Below are 19,342 nucleotides of genomic sequence, written 5' to 3'. Positions count from 1 at the left end.
TTAAAAAAAAAAAAGTAACAAAAATTAGAGGATTTTGGGCCAGGTGGGCCCAAGAGCCGACCAAGAAAATAAAGAATGCAACCGCCAAGACGGACGCCCCAGATTGACACCATGTGTCTGTTATTTGTGGACCTTTTGTGGTTATCATCCACTAAGCCACTTTTGCTTCTCTCACAGTCCCACTACTTTTTTTTCGGTTCTCTCAGAGTCCCGCTACTGTGATGGAAGATAAGACATAAAAAAAGAAGAATGGCATTGGCTGTGTAACTTATTTTCAGTTCATGTCCCACTTCGAAATACAAAATTTACGTAGAACAAGTTGAGTTTTCAATTTTGTGTTGAAAAACATTCAGAACTTAAAAGCACTACGAAATATTATGTTATCACAATGTCAATCACGATTATAGATCAAATGGGATCTGTATGAACACACCGTCAATGTTTTGACACTCTAACAACATAACATACCACTTGTTCGATACGACAAAATCAATCCAAATCCTCCGAATTCAAGAACTTGTACATTTCAGGTGGCAGCGTTTAATTTTTACACAAGTTCATGAAGTTGCGTGAGTACGCATCAGAGACAATCAAGCATGTAATTCAGCAATAATTAGAAAACGAAGAATTGAATTTCACTTGTGTATGTGGTATAGTTTCTATAAAAGGACGTATGAAGCACAAGTTATGCCCTCCCAGCCAATTCCATTGAGCTCTTGGAAAATCGCTCTAGGCTTCTTCAAACAGAAATAGTATCAGTTGCCAGATCTCTTCAAGTACGCTAAAACGCCTAATCCGGCAACAAGAGCAGCCCCAGCTGCAACGGTACTGTATGCTGATGACCATGCAGAATCTGCATAAGCATAATCCATACTTCCTCCAGCTGAACCCCTTCGGCGACCGCGTGTTCCTGAATAATCCAAATGCAGTCTCAAACCCTGCAGAGTTGATCACTTCTACGTCAGACTTCACAGGAAAATCGATAACAGAAACTAAGACCTAATTCAGTTGCATACTTCACTATATTTTCTCTTCTCTAAGCACCAAGCAACACCAGACAGATAATCATACCTTCCAACCAACTTGCTTTGCATGTTCCACAGCCGCTACAAGATCATTATCTGATGCCAATATAACTTTATCACGGTCTTCGTCTTCATACTACACAATTTTCCACCAATTAAAAGAAGATTAGGAAGATAGAACTCTAGAGTCAGACTCAAAAAACATGTAAATTGCTATCTTAGAAATACCAAAATTTGAGGAAGGTTGTTGCGGTCAATGTCATCTCCCATTCTCTGAACAATGGAGGTTATAAGTTCTGTCAAACTCTGAATATCTGAAGAGAAAGCCATAACAGAGAAACCCCAGTCAAGAGCTAATGTTAGGCCAAATTGTTCTTGTTGAATGTGAAATATATCCTAGATTAGGTGGCTCAACCAGGAAATCTGAATTAAAAGCCTAAAAAACGTTGTTTGTTTCAATACACACACAGTAATTTGATAGGTTACTGGAACAAGGAGCATACTGCAAGAAAATCTATGCATTCGACCCCTCTTATCTTGAAGTTTGAAAGCAAATGTATTAGGAAAATTTGCCGATGGAAAGGGAAGAGATCTCCCTGTCTCTGCTCCGTCAGAAGCCAACTTCAATGACCCTTCACTGAGATGACAATAAAGATGCATAAATACATATAAGCATAAGTAAAATAAAATAAATTGAACCTTCATGCTAATTTCAATAACATATGAATATAAACAGATAAATATATAACCTTCGAGAATCCTCATCTTCCTCATGTGGACCCAAGGCCATGGCAGAATCCCAAAACTTTTGCATCAAAGAGCTTGCGGCCTCATTGCTGACTCCAGCAGTATTTCCGACCTGGTTAGCAAAGAAAATTATGTTTACAATTTCTTCTTTGCCCCAGGGGGGGGAAAAGTATTAAACAGCCAAAGAAAAGAGAACTGCAGAGATGATATGTTTGTTCTAGATGCCAAGGATCTAAAACAGCCAAAGAAAGTGAAGCCTAAGTTTTCCCCACTAGGATAGTTCAGAATTGTGAAAATCAAGTCATTAGTAAACAAGTCAAGCAAGGACAGCAAAATGAGAATGATGTTTCGTGACACATAAATAATTTTAAACCATTATTCCATGCATATATGTAAGAACTACAGATTGGTTCATCAAGTAATGCTGAAAGCATGAAAAAGTGGATATATTCCTCTTATCCTAGAAAGATTAATGCAAGATTGACGTAAATCACAATAATTAACAGTAGGTAAAGACATGACTTACAGTAGCTACAGCAGCATGAGTGATATGAATTACATCAACAACAGCAACCACAGTTCCATCTGTATATGGTCATCCATAATCATCAGAAACTAAAAATCTTCTGTTACTTAAAAAAACAAAAAAACTTATACTATATCATAATTTTACCTCTGTCTACTACGGGAAGGTGCAAAAATTTTCCGTCATGCATTGTATGCAGCGCATCAACAATTGGTGTATCAACTGTGGCACATTCTGGATTTTGAGTCATGACCTATTAATCAATTCAAAAGAAAGCTGAGATATGTGAATAATTTATATTCCTTCACTTACATAAGCATAAAATGAAGTGTTCCTTGGAATCAGCAGATATTACAACTTCTGGCCAGATAAGACAAGGACAGAGGGATTGATTTACAGTTTTCCTCAGGATGGTCCAAAGACCAAAATTTCCAAACGGATAGAGACATGTACCTTCTCTACAAGAGTGGCCTTCGGAGAAAGATTTTGTGCTATTACCCGCATCAAGATATCTTTTGAACTGACAAGAATCAAAAGCACAAATCACAATTCATTTTATCTATAAAACGATACAGTGATAATAGTGACAAGAAAGGATAACATTATTGAGAAAAAAGGTAAACTGTAATTTTTTTTAATTAAAGAAACAGAACACAAGAAACTCACGTAAGAATTCCTCGTGGCTTGTTATCAACTGTCACAACAGCAGAGCTTACTCGCATCTCCTGCATCTTCTTTGTTGTCATCAAAACAGTATCTGTTGGCGAAACTGTTAAAACCCTGAAAGACATATCCATCTGTTAAATGAAAACTTGTAATATCTTCAACATCTGGCCACATAAAATAACAGACCTAAAAATATTACCTACTTTGAACTTTCCGGAATAATTGTGGACAAGGATGGCCTAAACAACTGCTCCCGAAGTGTCTCAACGAATGTATTGGAACCTGAATCTCAAATAAAAAACATAAAGTTAATCTTTGGTTTATGAGGAAACTGACTACTCTCCATTACATAAATCTACAGAAGGAAGTTATTCCTAAAAGCTGCAAAAATATTAAAGAATGTGATAAAATAAAAAATAGAAAAGAAAAGAATAAATGTCTACTAACCAGAAGTAGATGTGCCCCAATGTTTTTCAACACCTTCCACAGCAGCAGCAATAGCCTTTCCCTTTTCAGCTGCCCTTTCCATTCGAGCAATAGCATCATATAAGCACTTTGCTATATCAAGTAAAGCAATGACCTCTCCATTCTCAACAACAGGCAAATGTCTGAATTTTCCTGTAAATGCAGAAATCAGCAACATATAGCAAGAGCAAGCCACTAACAGAGAGTATGTCAAGAAGCAAATTTGCCTCTAATTTATTACTAACCTTGCACCATTTTTTGAAGGGCTTCAACAGCGAGAGTGTCAGAAAGAACAAATATCGGGTTCCTTGTCATAACTTTAGAAACAAGCGTATCCTCAAGATTAAGCTCACGAGAAATTACTCTTGTTGCTATATCCTGCAACCACAGAAACAAATAGATACATCAGAAAACAGTACGCCAACAAAATCCATCAAAACATACCAAACAAGTGCTTTTTGAAGTTTTTCTGTGAACGGCATTTTCTTGGTAAATTTCACACTGAATTCAAAGTCATACCTTGTCCGTAAGTATTCCACAGAGCAATGCATTAGAGTCAGTTAACAACAAAGCATCAACTCTACGAGCAGCCATTCGACGACACGCTTCTTGAATACTGGTATTTTCAGGTACTGTCAGAGCCTTTGATAGCCTCAGGCGTTTTACCGTACGCTCTCCAGTTAGCCCCCTGCCCCAATGCAAGCAGAGAAGAGATTTTTGTTACTAAGATTCCAATGCACAAACTTTAAATTGAGCAAGCCTATTTCCAACAAAGCACCTTTTCCAACAAAAACTGATTCATTCTCAATACCCAACTTCTATGTCCTACAACCACTACATATTTTACTGTTTCACTGCTTTACAATAACACAAACGCAGTCATAACACAACGAAAATGAAAATTATCACAAAATCAGTCAAAAACACAATCATGGGTGGGTTTCTTCTTCACGCAATTCAATTCAACAAAAGCTCAATTATTTACAGAAAACATTCATTTCAATGAAAAATTTATCTGAAAAAATTTGAATACGCACACGGAACGAGAAGCCGAAAAAGATTTACGGGCTGATTCAGGGCCTCCGTTAATACCGTCAGAGGATTTCTTCTTATCCTGCAACGATGTGTTCGTCAATGACAGACTTCTTCTAGAAGAACCGCCCTGACTAGCCATCGTCGCCTTTAATCAAACACCAATTTATTATCCTGCAGCAAAAAATCACTAATCGCATTATAAAATCTAAATAATTATTGTTCAAAATATGAAAATATTTGACGAATTTCATTTCCAAATTGAAGGCCTGCCCAAAATAGAAGTTCCTGCACAATTGATTCTGAGGCTCATCGTTTACGAGCTTTCGAAATAAAGAAATAAGGAAAATATCGCATTCAACGTATTATTTTTCTCGGAAACCAAACGGAGACAGAAACTCACCGGATTTCTTATGCAGCCCTTATTTTTCTCCTCAATAAACAGAAAAGAAAGACGCCTTCAGAATCGGAAATCAGAAAACCTCGACAAGAAATCACAGCTTAGCCATTGGCCATGGCCCGGGAAATGGAGCTACAAGAAATTGGATTGGATTGGATTGGATTGGATTGGGATTGGAGGCGGTCAAGATTGAAGGGTTTGAAAAATCTTTGGCAAAATGAAACACTCGCGGTCGGGAATCTGATCAGAAAATCGGAATTTTCCGGGGAAATACACCGACCGGCGAGAGTGAATGAGACTCAGAGAGAGAAATACCCTAAAAAATGGGACAATGAGATAGTGGGCCAATCAAAACCGTGCACGTCAACGTTTTTCTAACAGAAGTTTTCAAATTACCTCCAAATTTACTGGCGCTTTTTTGAGGCCTCCCAAATATTTTATGCTGTAAGATTCTAATTAAGGTCAGAAATAAATTGTAAACTTACGGTTTTGGCCTTATCTTATCTCTCTGGCATCTCTAGTATGGGTGCAGTCTGGTCATTTCATATGAAATTAGGAGAGATGAAAATGCCAATATATATATCTATGTTTGGCTTACAATGTTGTCACGCTTCAAAGTTCAAATCATATACTAACATAGTCAACTCCCGAATGGTCATAATGCAACTATTTATCTTAATCTAATCACATAAATTCCAGATTTTAGTAACTAGCTTACTTAATTTGTAGTGTAAATTTTATTTATGTTTTAAAAATAATAATTTTTATTATGTTATCTGTCATATTCCTTACAATACAAAAATATATATTTTTCTATTTTAGAACAGTTGGATTCCTCTTATAAGACAACTCATTGTAGCAAATAACTCTAACATTAATATGACGTTTTTACTAATTTTTTAATAGAATGTCTCAAATAGTGTAAGGTTTTTTTTAGCACAAGCGATTGGGTGACGGGAATTTACACATAAATATTCATTGGGTGAGTTGGGGTTTCGAACTCTACCCACATGGGTGGAGGTGAAATACCTCAACTAACTGAGCCATAGTGTAACTTTTTATATCGTTTATAGCTTTTAGTTCATACTTCTCAAATTTTCAAGTTCGAATCCCTTCATTTCCATTAATTTAAAAAGGACTTTTCAAGGTATAGAAAAGGTAAACTTTGCGCTTAAATACTTCGGATTTCCCAGCATAAAATGATATGATGATCAAGATGCTAAATTCTAGTAGTAAGGTTTATGTAAGGCATCAATGGATGCATTTCTTTAGATAAAGGAAAAATAGGCATATTGCGTGAGAATTTTGCCCTAATGTGCTTTAGAATCTACAAGTTCCCCTCCAGAAGTAGCAGTATTGAATTTGTTATGCAACACTGAAATATATAAAGGAAACAGCAGATGCGCAGTTACCTTGGAGGCTTTGGAGTTTGGATGCTACACTATATGATGCAACCTTTCGTGTTGGACCTGAAATCAAATCACACCATGAAAAAAAAAAATTAATAAAAAATATTGGGGCCAGAAGAAAAGAGAGTTAAAGGCTTACACAACACTTTAAAGCAAGCATTCTTTGAGCTAAAATAGTTCCTAAGAATCCACTTTTTTCTTTCAAATGTGTTGTATAAAACTGTTTTGCGCCTTGTGGGTTGGATTGTTCATTGATGAATTACAAAAATATATCAATTATAGAGAGAAAGCAGAGAAGAAAATGGTGGACTGGGCACCCGTTCTACTTGGGTTGATGTTGTTCATACTGCTGTCTCCTGGTCTTCTGTTTCAAATACCAGGAAACACCCGCCATGTTGAGTTTGGGAGCTTCACCACAAATGGCAAGGCCATTCTTGTCCACACACTCATTTTCTTTGGCATTTTCACCATCCTCATATTGGCTTTTGGCATCCACATCCACACTGGCTGATCAAACTTAGCACCTTGCAGTTTGGATAAGATTTTTGTAATTTTCTGTGTATTTTTCTTCTTCAATTGTTTTCTTGTTATATATTTATTGGTTTTTTTTTTTCCGTATTGGTCCCTCATCCATACCACATGAAATGGGTTTTGTTTTGTTTTGTTTTTTTTTTTTGAGTGACCCCATGAAGTGGGTTCTAATTGTTCTTGTATTAATTAACATCATATGATTACTGAAAAATTATTTTACATTTTTCTTATTGTATTTTTGTTGATAAATTTCTGACTAGATTGGTACTTTTTATGAATAAATATAACAAATTAATAAGTACAAATTTTTAAAAAAATTAAAAATACCTCTCTATTGGAACTAGCTAGAGTACTTGACAGAGATTCAGAGGATTAAAAGCAGAAAATGAGAGAGGAGCTATTGGAACTAGTATAGCCATATGGCTTTACACTTTTGACACGTGGCACCGAGGCATAGGCGGGTCCTTTTTTAATATATATAAATAGTATAGCAACCGGTTATACGAGGTTTTTTAATTTTTTTATAAAAAATAGTATAGCAGGCTGGCTATATTTATTTTGACACATGGGCGCCTAATCATTGAGAGGTCCTCCTTTGTTTTTTATAGTATCGCCGCGTGGCTATACTCTCAGTTTTTCCTAATTTGTTTTAATTTTTAAATAGTATAGCCGCCCGGCGTTATCTTTTTACATTTGGCGCCTAGGGCCTAGGAGGAGGTCCTTTTTATATATATATATATATATATATATAAATAGTATTGCCGTGCGCTATACGGTTTACATTTTTATCGAAATAGTATCGCCGTGCGGCTATACCCGGTTTTAGTAATGTTTCAAAAAAATAGTATAGCCGACCGGCTATATTCGAGTTTTTTTTTTGGGCCTATGTTGTAATCCTAACCGTCATGGCATATGCTTGGGCCTGAATACCCAATTCGAAACAAACCCAAAACCCGAAAAACAAAGAAGATCACAGTCGTGGAAACCAAATAAACAAGATCGTGACACGTATTAGCCTCAGACATTGCGCTCGCCCTCAATCACGAGAAAAAACATGATATCCCAACCTCAGATTTCTTCAAATTTCCAAAACCCCTCTTGCCTTTCTCAGATCTTCTTCTTCGTTTTCTTCTAGTTTAGGTTTTGCAGACAAAAATGGCAGATTGAGGTCCTGTTGTGCTATTTGTGGTATTGACAGGGCTTTTGTTTGAATCGGAAAGGGAGGGTGGTGGAGTTTGGGAACATGCAGACCAGTGGCGCTTCTATTGTGGTTCATGCCACAATCTTCCTCATTGCCATCAGTCTTTTCCTAATTTGTTTTAAAATAGTATAGCCGGCGGCTATACACGCTTCCCAATTTTTAAAAATAGTATAGCCGCGGCGTTATTTTTTGACATGTGGCGCCTATGTGATAGGTGGGTCTTTTTTTAATATATATAAATAGTATAGCGAGCAGCGATACGATTTTTAATAAAAATAGTATAGCCGCAGCGATCGTATTTTGACACGTAGGCTCCTAATCACTGGCGGTACTCTTTTTTTCATAAATAGTATAGCCGAACGGCTATACTGGATTTTTTTTTAAAAAAACTTACCGCCGACCGGCTATACTTGGTTTTTAATTATAGTATAGCCGCACGGCCATACACTGGTGTGTCCTAATTGTTTTAAAATCGTATAGCCGCACGGATGTACTCGGTTTTATCTAAAAAATAGCATCGCTGGTCCTCTTTTGTTTGTTTATAAATAATATAGCCGCGCGGCTATACCTGATTTTTAAATTATTTTTGGGCCTATCTTGTGACATTCCGACACGGCTTATGCTTGGGCCTGAAGACCCAATTCGAAACAAACCCAAAAGCCGAAAAACTGACAAGCAAATATGAAATTTCCATCCTCATCATCCTATCGAAGAAGATCACACCCGTTGAAACCAAATAAACAAGATCCTGACACGTATTAGCCTCAGCCCGGTCGCGCTCGCCCTCTTGTCACGAGAGAAACACACGATACCGAGGCACCTGTCCATTCATTTATGCTCCCAACCTCAAATCTCTTCAAACTTCCAAAACCCCACTTGCCCTGCTCAGATCTTCTTCTTCTTCGAAACCCATCTAGTATTTTCTTCTTCTTGGTTTTCATCTAGTTTAGGTTTGGCAGAGAAAAATGGCAGATTGGGGTCCTGTGGTGATAGCAGTGGTGCTGTTTGTGGTATTGACACCGGGGCTTTTGTTTCAGATACCGGGAAAGGGAAGAGTGGTGGAGTTTGGGAACATGCAGACCAGTGGCGCTTCTATTATGGTTCATGCCATCATCTACTTTGGCCTCATCACCATCTTCCTCATTGCTATTGGTGTTCACATCTATGCTGGCTGATTTTGTATTTTGTATTTTGTATTTCAGTTGAGTTTAGAGTTTGCTTTCATCTGACATTTAATTTCTTATCATGTTTAATTACCTTGTGTATTGCAAAATTTGGTATTGCTTTTACTTTAAATCATGAAGCTTTGTTTGGTAGTGGAATTTCCTTTGGTTTAAACGTAGCAGGAGCAGCAGTATTGGGATTTTGATGCAAGTTTTAATGGTTTAGCGGCTCCTGAATTTTAATGGATTCCTAATTAGTATTTACTAGGGAGGATTACCCACATCTAATTGAATGGATGCCTCAATCAATTCAATGAAATGGATGGCTATGAAGTTCACCTATCGTCATATTTTGGCATAACTCCCTCTTTGATGTGGAAATTATTGCCTACATTCTATGAATCTAGGTCATGTGTTTGGGCTTTTTTGTGGGCTGGAAATTATTGGTGTTTGCCAGAAAGGCCATGTAGCTCAAGCCCAATTGGTTAAGAGACTTGAGGTTAGGTTTGATTTCCTCTTTCTCAGTACCATTTGCATAAAAATAAATAATACAAAGTAAATGCAACCCTTAAGTTTTATTAAAACAAGCGATAGTTTGAACAGGAAAATCAAATTTGAGTAAAGAGGCGAGTACATTGTCTTGTCCAACATCAAATTTGAGTAAAGCGCGAGTACACTGTCTTGTCAATTGAACTAACTATTTGAGTGAAAAGGCGAGTACACAATCTTGTCCAATTGAGTAAAGAGGTGAGTAAAGCGCGAGTACACTGTCTTGTTCAACTAGACTAACTATTTGAGTAAAAAAGCGAGTACACAGTCTTGTCCAACCGAGTAAAGAAGCGAGTAAAGCGTGAGTACACTGTCTTGTTCAACTGGACTAACTATTTGAGTAAAAAGCGAGTACACAGTCTTGTCCAACTGAGTAAAGAAGCGAGTACACAATCTTGTCCAACTGGACTAACTACGCCCAATTTTAAAGAAAAAGAGTTTTTAATGAACCATACAATACAAGGAAATAGAAAATGAAGAGCCTAAGAAAGTGCATCGAGAAAGAAAGTGGAGTAATTGGGTTAGGTAATGATAATCTAGACCCACACCACATGTCATTGGTCACGATATCCGACCCCCCCTCACTTAGAAGAAAGTTATCAAATCTTGACGAACGCGTGTTTCAACTTTGAGCTTAGCCCAATCAATAAAAATGCGTATACTTTTAAAGATGTAACACCATGTTCGATTAACTATAAAGTTTTTAGATTTGATTGCTGGTTTGCTGAACAGGAGACATAGAAAGGAAAATGTGTTCCCATTTTTCTCTTAAATCACATCATGTGTTGTAACCAATCCTAGATGAGTAATTTAAGAGAAAAGTGAATGATATTCACGAGCATTTGCAAATGTTTTCACTTTCGGTTCAAGTCTAGTTGGAGTCTAATCACATTTAGCAGCCCCTGCAACTAACTTTGAACAAGAATAAGTGGATACGTATCTAGAAAAACTCGTATGAACCAAGCATGATACACATAGAATCTTGCTTGTAACCTAAGTTTTCGAGTATGTGTCAAATAATTATGATTTATATGTAAAAACTCCTTGTAAGCTAACATGTAAGGAGTGGATTATTTTCCATTTAGATACAATGTGAAACTCGTATACAATAATGGACTACTATTGTGAGAGCCTATTGCATTTTCATAATCTTTTTTGCTTTTCTTTTCATTAAAGTGTGAACTCACGTACGTATGAACAAGAATGAAGTACAAGATTGTTCTAAGGGTATGCTATAATTTACTTTTTTTTATTTAAGGAGCTTCTGAAGGTTGAAACGGACTAATTTTTCCTGAAATGAAAGAAGCTAATTTATACTAAACACGATGAACGTCTTAAAATTTAAGATTAAATTGCTATTGTTTTAGAATATTTGTACTAGGCTAGAACTCACCCTAGTTTAAGTATGGCTCCGCCTTTGCGTATAAGAAAGCAAAACATTATATCTGAAAGCCATTCAAAATCTCCATTTTGTGTGTTTCAAGTGTCTCATAAAACATCGAATTTTCATAAATTTACAAGAGAAGAGAGAACTTATACAATACTTAAGCTCGAAGATTCCCACAATGTAAGTGGTAATGTCCTAGGTTTGAATCCATCAACATCATGGTAACTTGACCACCATCGAAGCATATAGCTCCAATCTTGACCTAACATGTCTCTATGAAACCCCTTCAAGATAAGCCATGATTTGACGCTTTGTTTGTCACTCACTACATTTTCTTGTAAGTCCCAACAAAAACTTTTTTTCTTTTGACCTTTCCAACATATTTTTCTCTTTTAATTATTCAGAAAGCCATTGATGGGTTTGATTTTGCAACCCATGGACGTCCCATCCGTTCTCCTCTTTTTTGAGTTCTAAGTTTTACGTGTCAACTGCTGATTGACCTTTATCGCAACATGCAATTTATATTGGAGTATAACTGACATGGCATATATGCAAATGCATGTTTCGTATTGGCTAATCAGATGGCATCTCTTGCATAAAGATATGTCACTCCTTTAGTTTGATATGATTCATACAAAAGATGTTCTATTTTAAATTATGTGAAAGGGAGTTCAAACTCGGGTACAAAATAGAGAGTATATTTGTTTTAGCCAATTAGGTTAAGTTCATATTTGTTTTTTAATTGACATATTAACATGTGATAATTGATGTGTTAATTAACTATCATTATATATAATATTAAATGCACACATCACACTCAAACTCACTTGTATAGATGGGTTTCTTCATGTAGAATATTCCACCTTTGTGGGACATGGGACTCAATACCAATATTGTCAACAAATATTGGAATAATATGCTAATTCAAACAAGATAGTTTTTTAACAGCATCTCTGATAGAGATGTTAAATGCAAAGAGATGTTAAATGCAAAATGTTAAATTTGAATTTGATAGCTTATGTGGTAATTTGAACTTCGGAAAAAATTTAACTCCATCTAAAATACCAAATATTATATTTTCAAAAGTAAATAGGACTCATATGATGCAGAAAATTTTAAAATAGAGCACATGATAGAGGGGTCTATGACTAAAAAAATATTAAAATAATATTTGACATCAAACTTTTTGATATGTGATTTTTAACATATCTCTTCCAGTCTTAAAATTTACGTATGATTTGACTATTCGGTTGGAACAACTTTAAACTTTAATTTTTGACATTTCATGTCCATGTAGCAATTTGAGATATCGGTTGAAGATGCTCTAAGTACTCAACTTGCGTGAACGTTTAGGATACATGAGTGTACGTGATTAATAATATCGTAACTCAAGGATCCGAAGTTTGTGTCAATTATCATTTAGTCTAGTGTCATTCAGTCTTCACTTTGTTAGAGATTTAGAGTTGGAATCTTTGCACCTAGGTTTTAAACCCCACAAACTACTAGCTAGCTAGGTTAGGTTTAATCAGAAACATGCTGAAAATTCACGTAACTAAAAGTGAATGCATAGGGTAGGGGGTCATAGTAAAAAACAAATAATAATGAAAGGGGAGGGATGATTGCAAAAGGGGAATTTGAGTAGTGGCGTCGTGTCAAAGCAAATTAAACTAACCAACCTTGTAAGTAGAATCATCTATGGCTTATTCTTCTACTTAAACATATGTCTCTATATATATACATTGATATAGTATGAAAGAAAGTGTGATATAGTAAAATGGGGAGGGGGAAAGTGGAGCTGAAGAGAATAGAAAACCCAACAAGCAGGCAGGTGACCTTCTCGAAACGACGAAATGGGCTTCTGAAGAAGGCTTTTGAGCTCTCCGTCCTATGTGATGCTGAAGTTGCACTCATCATCTTGTCTCCCTCTGGCAAGATCTACCAATTTGCAAGCCATGAGTTCGTCTTCCCCATCTTTAATTAATACATCACGTTTAATTACCGCTTAATGAACTTTGGTGCATGTTTAATTATAAACAACTAGCAGTAAAACCAGGATTATTGATCTGTGGTGCAGCATAAACAGGACCATTGCCATGTATAGAAATCAAGTGAGTCTGCCTGAATCAAACAACTCAAGCTTCAGACGGCCCACAACCATGAAGGTATGGTTATATATAACGCAAAAGATAGAGAACGGTAAAACATTCAAAATACTAAAAAAATTAACCATGGTTAATGAATTTATTAAGCATCGAAACTTTTCATTAAATAAGGATAATATAGTAAATTAACCTTTTTAATATTAAAACAATTTAAATTAAAAATCAAAAATCAAAATAAGAACACTGGATCCTATTTTCACGGGACGCAACTTCTCTTCTTCTCTGGGATTCTCTTTCTTAATTTTTTTAATTAATTAGTGTCCCATGAAGGTGAGCTAATTGTAATCATCTTATGTCATGTATGATTTAGTTATAATATAATCTCTGTCTGTCTGGTTCACAGTTTGGGAGTGATAATGAAAATGAAGAGCTAAGGAGATCAATAGACAACTTGGACAGGAGGCTGAAGTAGGTTTTTACACCCACTAAAAATCAATTTGCCTTGTGTTAATTATGGTTGTTTTAGTAATTTGACCTTATTTATCATTAAAATGGAATTATATATGACTTGTACGCAGGAACTTGGCTGGGGAAGAGCTTGATATGCTGGGCATGCAAGAGCTAAAACAGCTCGAGCGGCAGTTGAAAACTGGGGTTGAACGCATCCGCACTCAAATAGTATGCTTAAGGATTAACTAATTAATCACACCAACTTCTGGTTTAATTTGTTCAAGTCATAAGTTAATGATCATCATCAAAAGTTGAGTACAATTAGAAAGATTAATTTGACTGTGACTTCTGATTAATTCGCAGGGACGAGTCGTTTCTGAGAACATCAGCTCGTTGAAAAGAAAGGTAATTATAATTAAGAATTAACCCTAACTAAATACTAAATGGAAGAATTTTTCCTCACTACTTTAACCCAAGGTGTATACTTAACACTCTTCTCAATACTTGATACGTGTTCATAAGAATAAGAATTAATTTTTCATAGTATATATGAAATGCAGCATAAAGCATTGCAAGAAGAAAACAGTCGTCTGCAAAAAAGAGTGAGTTGCTTTTACAAATTACTTTGAAATAATATAAATATGTATATAGTTTGGATATTTCAGTTTGACACGCAAACTGATTTGTCTTGTGAATTGACCTAAGTTCCATGAGCTTCATTGTGCTGATCACGCAAGCTCGAGGATTTTGGAACCAAATGCATACACGCAATTCTTTCCAAGGTACTCATTGCTGATGTTACAAACTGTTGTGACAATTTCTTATTTACTATCTCAATAAGCTAACGGTTTGATCGTATTTTAACTAATAATTATATTCTGGTGTGTGACAGTGAATTTTGAGATTCAAGATTCTTCAAGATATCTGATCTCTCGCACCAAGTACTTGATTTGTAAAGGCCGTAATAATGCCTTCAGCTATTTTCCTATTTGTACCTACAGCTTGGGTTTCTAATGTTTTTTTTTTCTTTCTTTTCATTTTTCTCGTGTGTGGAGTTTGGTATATGCAGTTCTTTTTTCATCCGGATGTCTTATTATCGTCTGGATGCTATGGTAGATGATGTATCGTTTATAATTGTATGTAAAATTCCTCAAGTAGTAATTATATTAAGAACTATTTTATCAAGAGAAATTAAGTCTATGTTAGGTACTAAGCACAAGTAGTGCAGAAAGAACCCAAAAGATATATGGTACAAATACTGATCATGATCAACTAATTACCCAAATGAAAAGAAAAAATATATAAAAAGAATGAAACAAAAAACTTCTTATTAAATTACAAAGAACTTCGATAACATCCATACATACACATGCCAAGAACTTGTACATACAAAATTACGAGAACAATAGAAAATACTATAATTAATTCTCACTCATTTGAGTTTTATTATTATTATTATTATTTTTTACAAGATAATAGTCTAAAATATTGATGATCGAACTCGGGTGCAAGGAGGGAGAACACTCCCTTTATCAATTGGCGGAATACATATATGCATGGTAGCTAGATTAATTATGTCGTTGATCCATCAAAGAAGTACAAATTATGTAATGTAATAAGTAAATGTGGTACAAATAAAAACATCATGAACATATACATCAATTGAGTCAATGATAGTTGGGGTTTTGGGCCAAACAATAGTTATCCGGCTTCAGCCCAATTTATTCACATTAGAATCTCCAGCCCACATCCAAACCAAACGACTCTCCCACCTCACTCTCCTCCATTTCCAGCTTCCACTCCCAAACTACCTCTCTCTCTCTTTCTCTGCTTCTCTCCAATGGCGGCCTTAGCTCGCATCTCCAGAAAAGCCCTAACTTCCTTCTCCAGCTCAGCACAGCCTACCTCACTCCACCGTACCTTCGCCGCCGAAGCATCAAAAGCCGCGGCCATAACACCCTCGCCGGATCGGGTCAAATGGGACTACCGAGGTCAGAGAAAGATAATCCCGCTAGGCCAGTGGCTGCCGAAGATCGCCGTCGACGCCTACGTGGCACCCAACGTGGTCTTGGCGGGACAGGTCACGGTCAACGACGGAGCCTCCGTTTGGCCCGGGTCGGTCCTACGCGGTGATCTCAATAAGATCACCGTCGGCTTCTGCTCCAATGTTCAGGAACGCTGTGTCCTTCACGCTGCTTGGTCTTCCCCTACAGGTAGGTTCCCCAATTTCCTTGTTTTCGTCGGTTTTTTCTTTTTCCTTCAATTAATTTTTTAATTTGTTATTTAGATAGTGAATTTGGTTGAGGTTCTGTTAATTGTTCGATTTGAAACGAGTTAGCACCTGAATGTAGTTTTAAATTGCTACACTGATTATAGTTTCTGTGTATGGGCTGGGCTGATGAGGCTGATTAGCTGAAAATGTGGGGGAAAAAAAACTTGAAATTGATAAGTTAATTCTGGAATATTGTCGTAAATTTGGGTCTTCCACTTGGTGTACTGTAGTCCCCGAGCTATTAATTTTTGGGCTGCGGTGAGGGAGAAAAGATGGGGACGATGGAAAGTAGTGGACTTATCTAAAGGTTAGACTTAAACTCAGTCAGCTTTGAGCGGCTTGGTGATTTTATATTTATCTCCTTTTTGGATTTGAGCAATGACTTAGAGGATGGAGAAACAGAAACTAGTGAATTTTTTTTTGTGTGGGAGGGCTTTGGAGAAGGAAAAAGGGCATCGTCTGTTTGGGTGGGAAGTTGTATAATGCAAAATAGGTCATAGGAGGTGGGTTGGACAATTTGAAATCATAAATCTTGCTCTTTTAGTTAAGTGGTGACGGAGAGAGAAGGGGAAGGGGGAAGCCCTTTGGCATATCTTTCAAAAGAAAAAATATATGTCAATAGTGGGGTTCTAAAATTGTGGCCATAGGTTCGAGTTGATGTCATTGTAAAGACATTTCACCATTTCATTGTTTCCTTCTTTCCTCATCTTCAAGTCATGGGGATTTGGAAAGAGTTAGATTGGAAGGATAAATGGATTGGAGACTCTCCTTTGTGTGGAATGTTTCCTAATCTGCCAATGTGTCCGCTGTGTCTTTTTTTCCAAGGAGGTGGAATTTTTGTTTTTGTAGAATTTGAATGGTTTGGAAGTTAGGGAGATTTCTTCTTTAGTCTCTCATTGATATAAATGTCTCTTTCTTTACAATCTTTTAGATTGGATAGAAGATTGGGAAATTGAATCCTCAGGTCTATTTCCATGCAACCATTGTTGAGTAGTGATTGATGAGTTATCCTTTCCCAGTTTTAATCCTTCTGGGAAGGAGTGCCTTGCAAGGTGAAAGTTTGTACTGGGATTATTGCTCATGGTAGGACTTGGGATATTATTCAAAGGATAGGACCTAATTCTCTGTGTCACCCCATTGGTGCATTACGTGTGAAAAGGTTTCCAAGAGTATTGACCATCTTTTTCTAAATTGCGCCTAGGACACATGTTGTTTATGGGAAGCAAAGTCATTGTGGGTGATTCTGGCTTCATACATTTCTTTGTTCTTTGAGAATCATTGTGCTTTTGTTGGTGGGGAGAAATCAACTGTTTTGTGGAAGTCATGTGATGGCTATTTTTTGTGTGGTTTGAGCATAAAGAAATAGAAGAGTTTTTTAAAACAAAGTTGGGGAGGAGGTGGTGTGCAATTGCCTCTGCCATCTGGATTTTCCATTCCTATATGGGGTCTCTTAGGCTATCCTTTGTCCATTTTCCATTGCCCAAATTTGTGGGCAGACTGATATGCTAGGCATGGGTGTCAGGCACTATATGATTAGAAATTCTCTGCTTTGAGGAACAGCAGGTTCCAATAAATATTGGAGGATGAGTTCAGTAGCATTTGTGGAGAAAATTATATTTTATATGATAAGTGAGAAAGTTGTAATGTTGACTAGTTGGATTTATATAATGTTTTAAAATAGGTGAGTGGAAGTGGCCTTTTCTGAACCTGTTATACATGTAACATCTCTTGCTTTATACTTTTTGAACTGTCAAGCTTATAATTAGGTTTAAGTTCACTTCATTCAAGAGTTTGAAATCTCCTTCAAGTTCTAATATTTGGCATATAACCCTGAGATTTTTTCCTTAATTAGTTTTCTCCCTTGGGTTTCTGCTTTAGACTGATTTTCCACAGGTAGATCTCTACATTTTTCGTGGTCCTACCTAGAGACCAACCTTAATTTCATCAACTTGTTATGAATATGATCATCTGATCCGTCTTCTTCATTGGCTTCGTAAAAGGAGCATATATCAATATTTCTAATAAGGAGACTTGATGAAACTTAAAAATACATGGCTTGTTAGTCCATCCTAGAACGTGATAGCGACTCCTTTATATTCCATTGTTAGTAGTTGTTGATGTTTTGTCTTGACATGCATAGTAACTAGCAAGTTTCTAAATGAAAATGTCTAAAATATGCAAGTGAGCAATCGCTAGTTGTAGATATGGTTGGATTTTTTCTGAGTTTTACAATACGTGGCCCCTTTCCTTATCTCAGGACTTCCAGCAGAGACATCCATTGAGAGGTTTGTGACTATTGGTGCATACAGTCTGTTACGGTCCTGTACAATTGAGCCAGAATGTATTATTGGGCAGCATTCAATTCTCATGGAAGGTTCCTTGGTGGAGACCCATGCTATCCTTGAAGCTGGATCTGTCGTTCCCCCAGGGAGAAGAATTCCAACTGGTGAACTTTGGGCTGGAAACCCAGCAAGGTTTGTCCGAACCCTGACGCATGAAGAGACCTTGGAGATCCCCAAACTTGCTGTCGCAATAAATGATTTAAGCAAAGAATATTTCCAAGAATTTCTTCCTTACTCCACAGTATACTTGGAGGTTGAAAAGTTCAAGAAGTCATTGGGGATTTCTATTTGATCAGTTGCATTGTCATGTTTCTGTGTATTGTTTAGTTGGAGGCTTTCCTTGTAAGGAAATAAGCAGCTCTCGAGACAGAGCTTTCTTTTTTGGGTGTCTACCTTGTATTTCGATCAAATTGTTTTCAAATATCAATTGACAATCGGCTGTCCTATGGTAGTTCCGGGCCGGCACTTATCAGGAAATTCTGATCATTTGTTAAAGCTCAATGCCTGTGGATGTGGCTGGCAGGTTTTATGTTATATATAAAGATGAGAAACCATTGCTGTTTTCCTAAGCTTTATGATACCCACATGGCACTAAAAAAAGTTTTAAGATTTGCTCTGCATGGACTTGGATTATAGATTCTTAGGTTTGGTGAGGAATATTCCAGCCACCTTCACCACTTCCTCTTCCTTTCCTTCTGGTTGGTCTAGCATTCCACAGTACCAACAAAAGCGACTTTTCATGGAGATCATTGCACTATTGTATGATTAATCTTATAAGGTCTGTTTGAGAACATTTTGTGTAGGATGCACTTTCAATCGTAATTGCTTTTGTTGGAAACACTTTTATGAGAAGAAAGTCGATATTTTCTTTAAAAATCCAAGTGTTTCTTGTGTATGCTAGAACGTTTTTTGTTGTCCGAAATAGCTTTAAGTCATTCCACAAGCGCTCCCAAACATACAATACAAAGTGTTCATCGAACTTTTTATTTACATTTACTTAATCACTTCCTTTCTCTTTGGTTGGTTGCAGAAATCCAGAGCACTAATTGTCGGCTGCCGACCGTTAATTCCCTCT

General features: G+C 36.6%; 5 protein-coding genes across 8 annotated transcripts; 4 read left to right on the top strand and 1 right to left on the bottom strand.

The window, feature by feature from the left end:
- Window positions 1-441: 441 nt before the first annotated feature.
- On the bottom strand, window positions 442-6,727 carry LOC103338083 (CBS domain-containing protein CBSCBSPB1-like). Of its 4 annotated transcripts, none has more exons than XM_008241268.3 (16): window positions 6,588-6,727; window positions 6,274-6,330; window positions 4,467-4,635; window positions 3,949-4,117; window positions 3,675-3,807; window positions 3,412-3,582; window positions 3,168-3,246; window positions 2,965-3,078; window positions 2,752-2,818; window positions 2,446-2,551; window positions 2,299-2,357; window positions 1,775-1,884; window positions 1,529-1,662; window positions 1,254-1,339; window positions 1,072-1,161; window positions 442-938 (listed from the first exon to the last, which is right to left on the bottom strand). In XM_008241268.3, exons 3-16 carry the CDS (start codon window positions 4,601-4,603, stop codon window positions 756-758), a joined length of 1,638 nt encoding a protein of 545 aa, XP_008239490.2. In that variant the 5' UTR covers window positions 4,604-4,635; window positions 6,274-6,330; window positions 6,588-6,727; the 3' UTR covers window positions 442-755. The 4 variants fall into 4 exon arrangements, with proteins under 4 accessions (XP_008239490.2, XP_088912005.1, XP_008239489.2 ...); XM_089055879.1 differs by lacking the exon at window positions 6,588-6,727 and adding an exon at window positions 6,410-6,471; XM_008241267.3 differs by lacking the exons at window positions 6,274-6,330; window positions 6,588-6,727 and adding an exon at window positions 4,865-5,274.
- Window positions 6,279-7,026, top strand: LOC103338082 (uncharacterized). Its single transcript, XM_008241266.3, has one exon. It carries the CDS (start codon window positions 6,476-6,478, stop codon window positions 6,779-6,781), a length of 306 nt encoding a protein of 101 aa, XP_008239488.3. The 5' UTR covers window positions 6,279-6,475; the 3' UTR covers window positions 6,782-7,026.
- A 1,778-nt stretch (window positions 7,027-8,804) lies between these two features.
- On the top strand, window positions 8,805-9,324 carry LOC103338084 (uncharacterized). Its single transcript, XM_008241270.3, has one exon. The coding sequence runs from the start codon at window positions 8,968-8,970 to the stop codon at window positions 9,175-9,177; it is 210 nt and encodes a 69-aa protein (XP_008239492.1). The 5' UTR covers window positions 8,805-8,967; the 3' UTR covers window positions 9,178-9,324.
- A 3,527-nt stretch (window positions 9,325-12,851) lies between these two features.
- LOC103338085 (MADS-box transcription factor 7-like) lies at window positions 12,852-14,844 on the top strand. Its single transcript, XM_008241271.2, has 8 exons — window positions 12,852-13,057; window positions 13,176-13,263; window positions 13,607-13,671; window positions 13,782-13,881; window positions 14,017-14,058; window positions 14,214-14,255; window positions 14,359-14,435; window positions 14,546-14,844. The coding sequence occupies exons 1-8, from the start codon at window positions 12,876-12,878 to the stop codon at window positions 14,553-14,555; spliced, it is 606 nt and encodes a 201-aa protein (XP_008239493.2). The 5' UTR covers window positions 12,852-12,875; the 3' UTR covers window positions 14,556-14,844.
- Window positions 14,845-15,419: 575 nt separating this feature from the next.
- Window positions 15,420-18,830, top strand: LOC103338086 (gamma carbonic anhydrase-like 2). The gene is made up of 2 exons (XM_008241272.3): window positions 15,420-15,866; window positions 18,183-18,830. Exons 1-2 carry the CDS (start codon window positions 15,494-15,496, stop codon window positions 18,557-18,559), a joined length of 750 nt encoding a protein of 249 aa, XP_008239494.1. The 5' UTR covers window positions 15,420-15,493; the 3' UTR covers window positions 18,560-18,830.
- Window positions 18,831-19,342: the final 512 nt, after the last annotated feature.

This window comes from Prunus mume, linkage group LG7, assembly GCF_029339155.1.
Source record: "Prunus mume cultivar Tortuosa linkage group LG7, ASM2933915v1, whole genome shotgun sequence".
NCBI classification, from domain to species: Eukaryota; Viridiplantae; Streptophyta; class Magnoliopsida; order Rosales; family Rosaceae; genus Prunus; species Prunus mume.
Note: the sequence above shows the minus strand (reverse complement) of the source record. Positions and strands in the feature narration are given on the sequence as shown.

Coding starts and splice junctions, on each gene's coding strand:
- LOC103338085 (XM_008241271.2), top strand. CDS start 12,876: ATGGGGAGGGGGAAAGTGGAGCTGAAGAGAATAGAAAACCCAACAAGC. Junction 13,058..13,175: donor TACCAATTTGCAAGCCATGA/GTTCGTCTTCCC, acceptor TCTGTGGTGCAG/CATAAACAGGACCATTGCCA. Junction 13,264..13,606: donor GACGGCCCACAACCATGAAG/GTATGGTTATAT, acceptor TCTGGTTCACAG/TTTGGGAGTGATAATGAAAA.
- LOC103338084 (XM_008241270.3), top strand. CDS start 8,968: ATGGCAGATTGGGGTCCTGTGGTGATAGCAGTGGTGCTGTTTGTGGTA.
- LOC103338086 (XM_008241272.3), top strand. CDS start 15,494: ATGGCGGCCTTAGCTCGCATCTCCAGAAAAGCCCTAACTTCCTTCTCC. Junction 15,867..18,182: donor TGCTTGGTCTTCCCCTACAG/GTAGGTTCCCCA, acceptor TCCTTATCTCAG/GACTTCCAGCAGAGACATCC.
- LOC103338082 (XM_008241266.3), top strand. CDS start 6,476: ATGTGTTGTATAAAACTGTTTTGCGCCTTGTGGGTTGGATTGTTCATT.
- LOC103338083 (XM_008241268.3), bottom strand. CDS start 4,603: ATGGCTAGTCAGGGCGGTTCTTCTAGAAGAAGTCTGTCATTGACGAAC. Junction 1,663..1,774: donor GAAGATGAGGATTCTCGAAG/GTTATATATTTA, acceptor TTGTCATCTCAG/TGAAGGGTCATTGAAGTTGG. Junction 1,162..1,253: donor ACAACCTTCCTCAAATTTTG/GTATTTCTAAGA, acceptor AAAATTGTGTAG/TATGAAGACGAAGACCGTGA.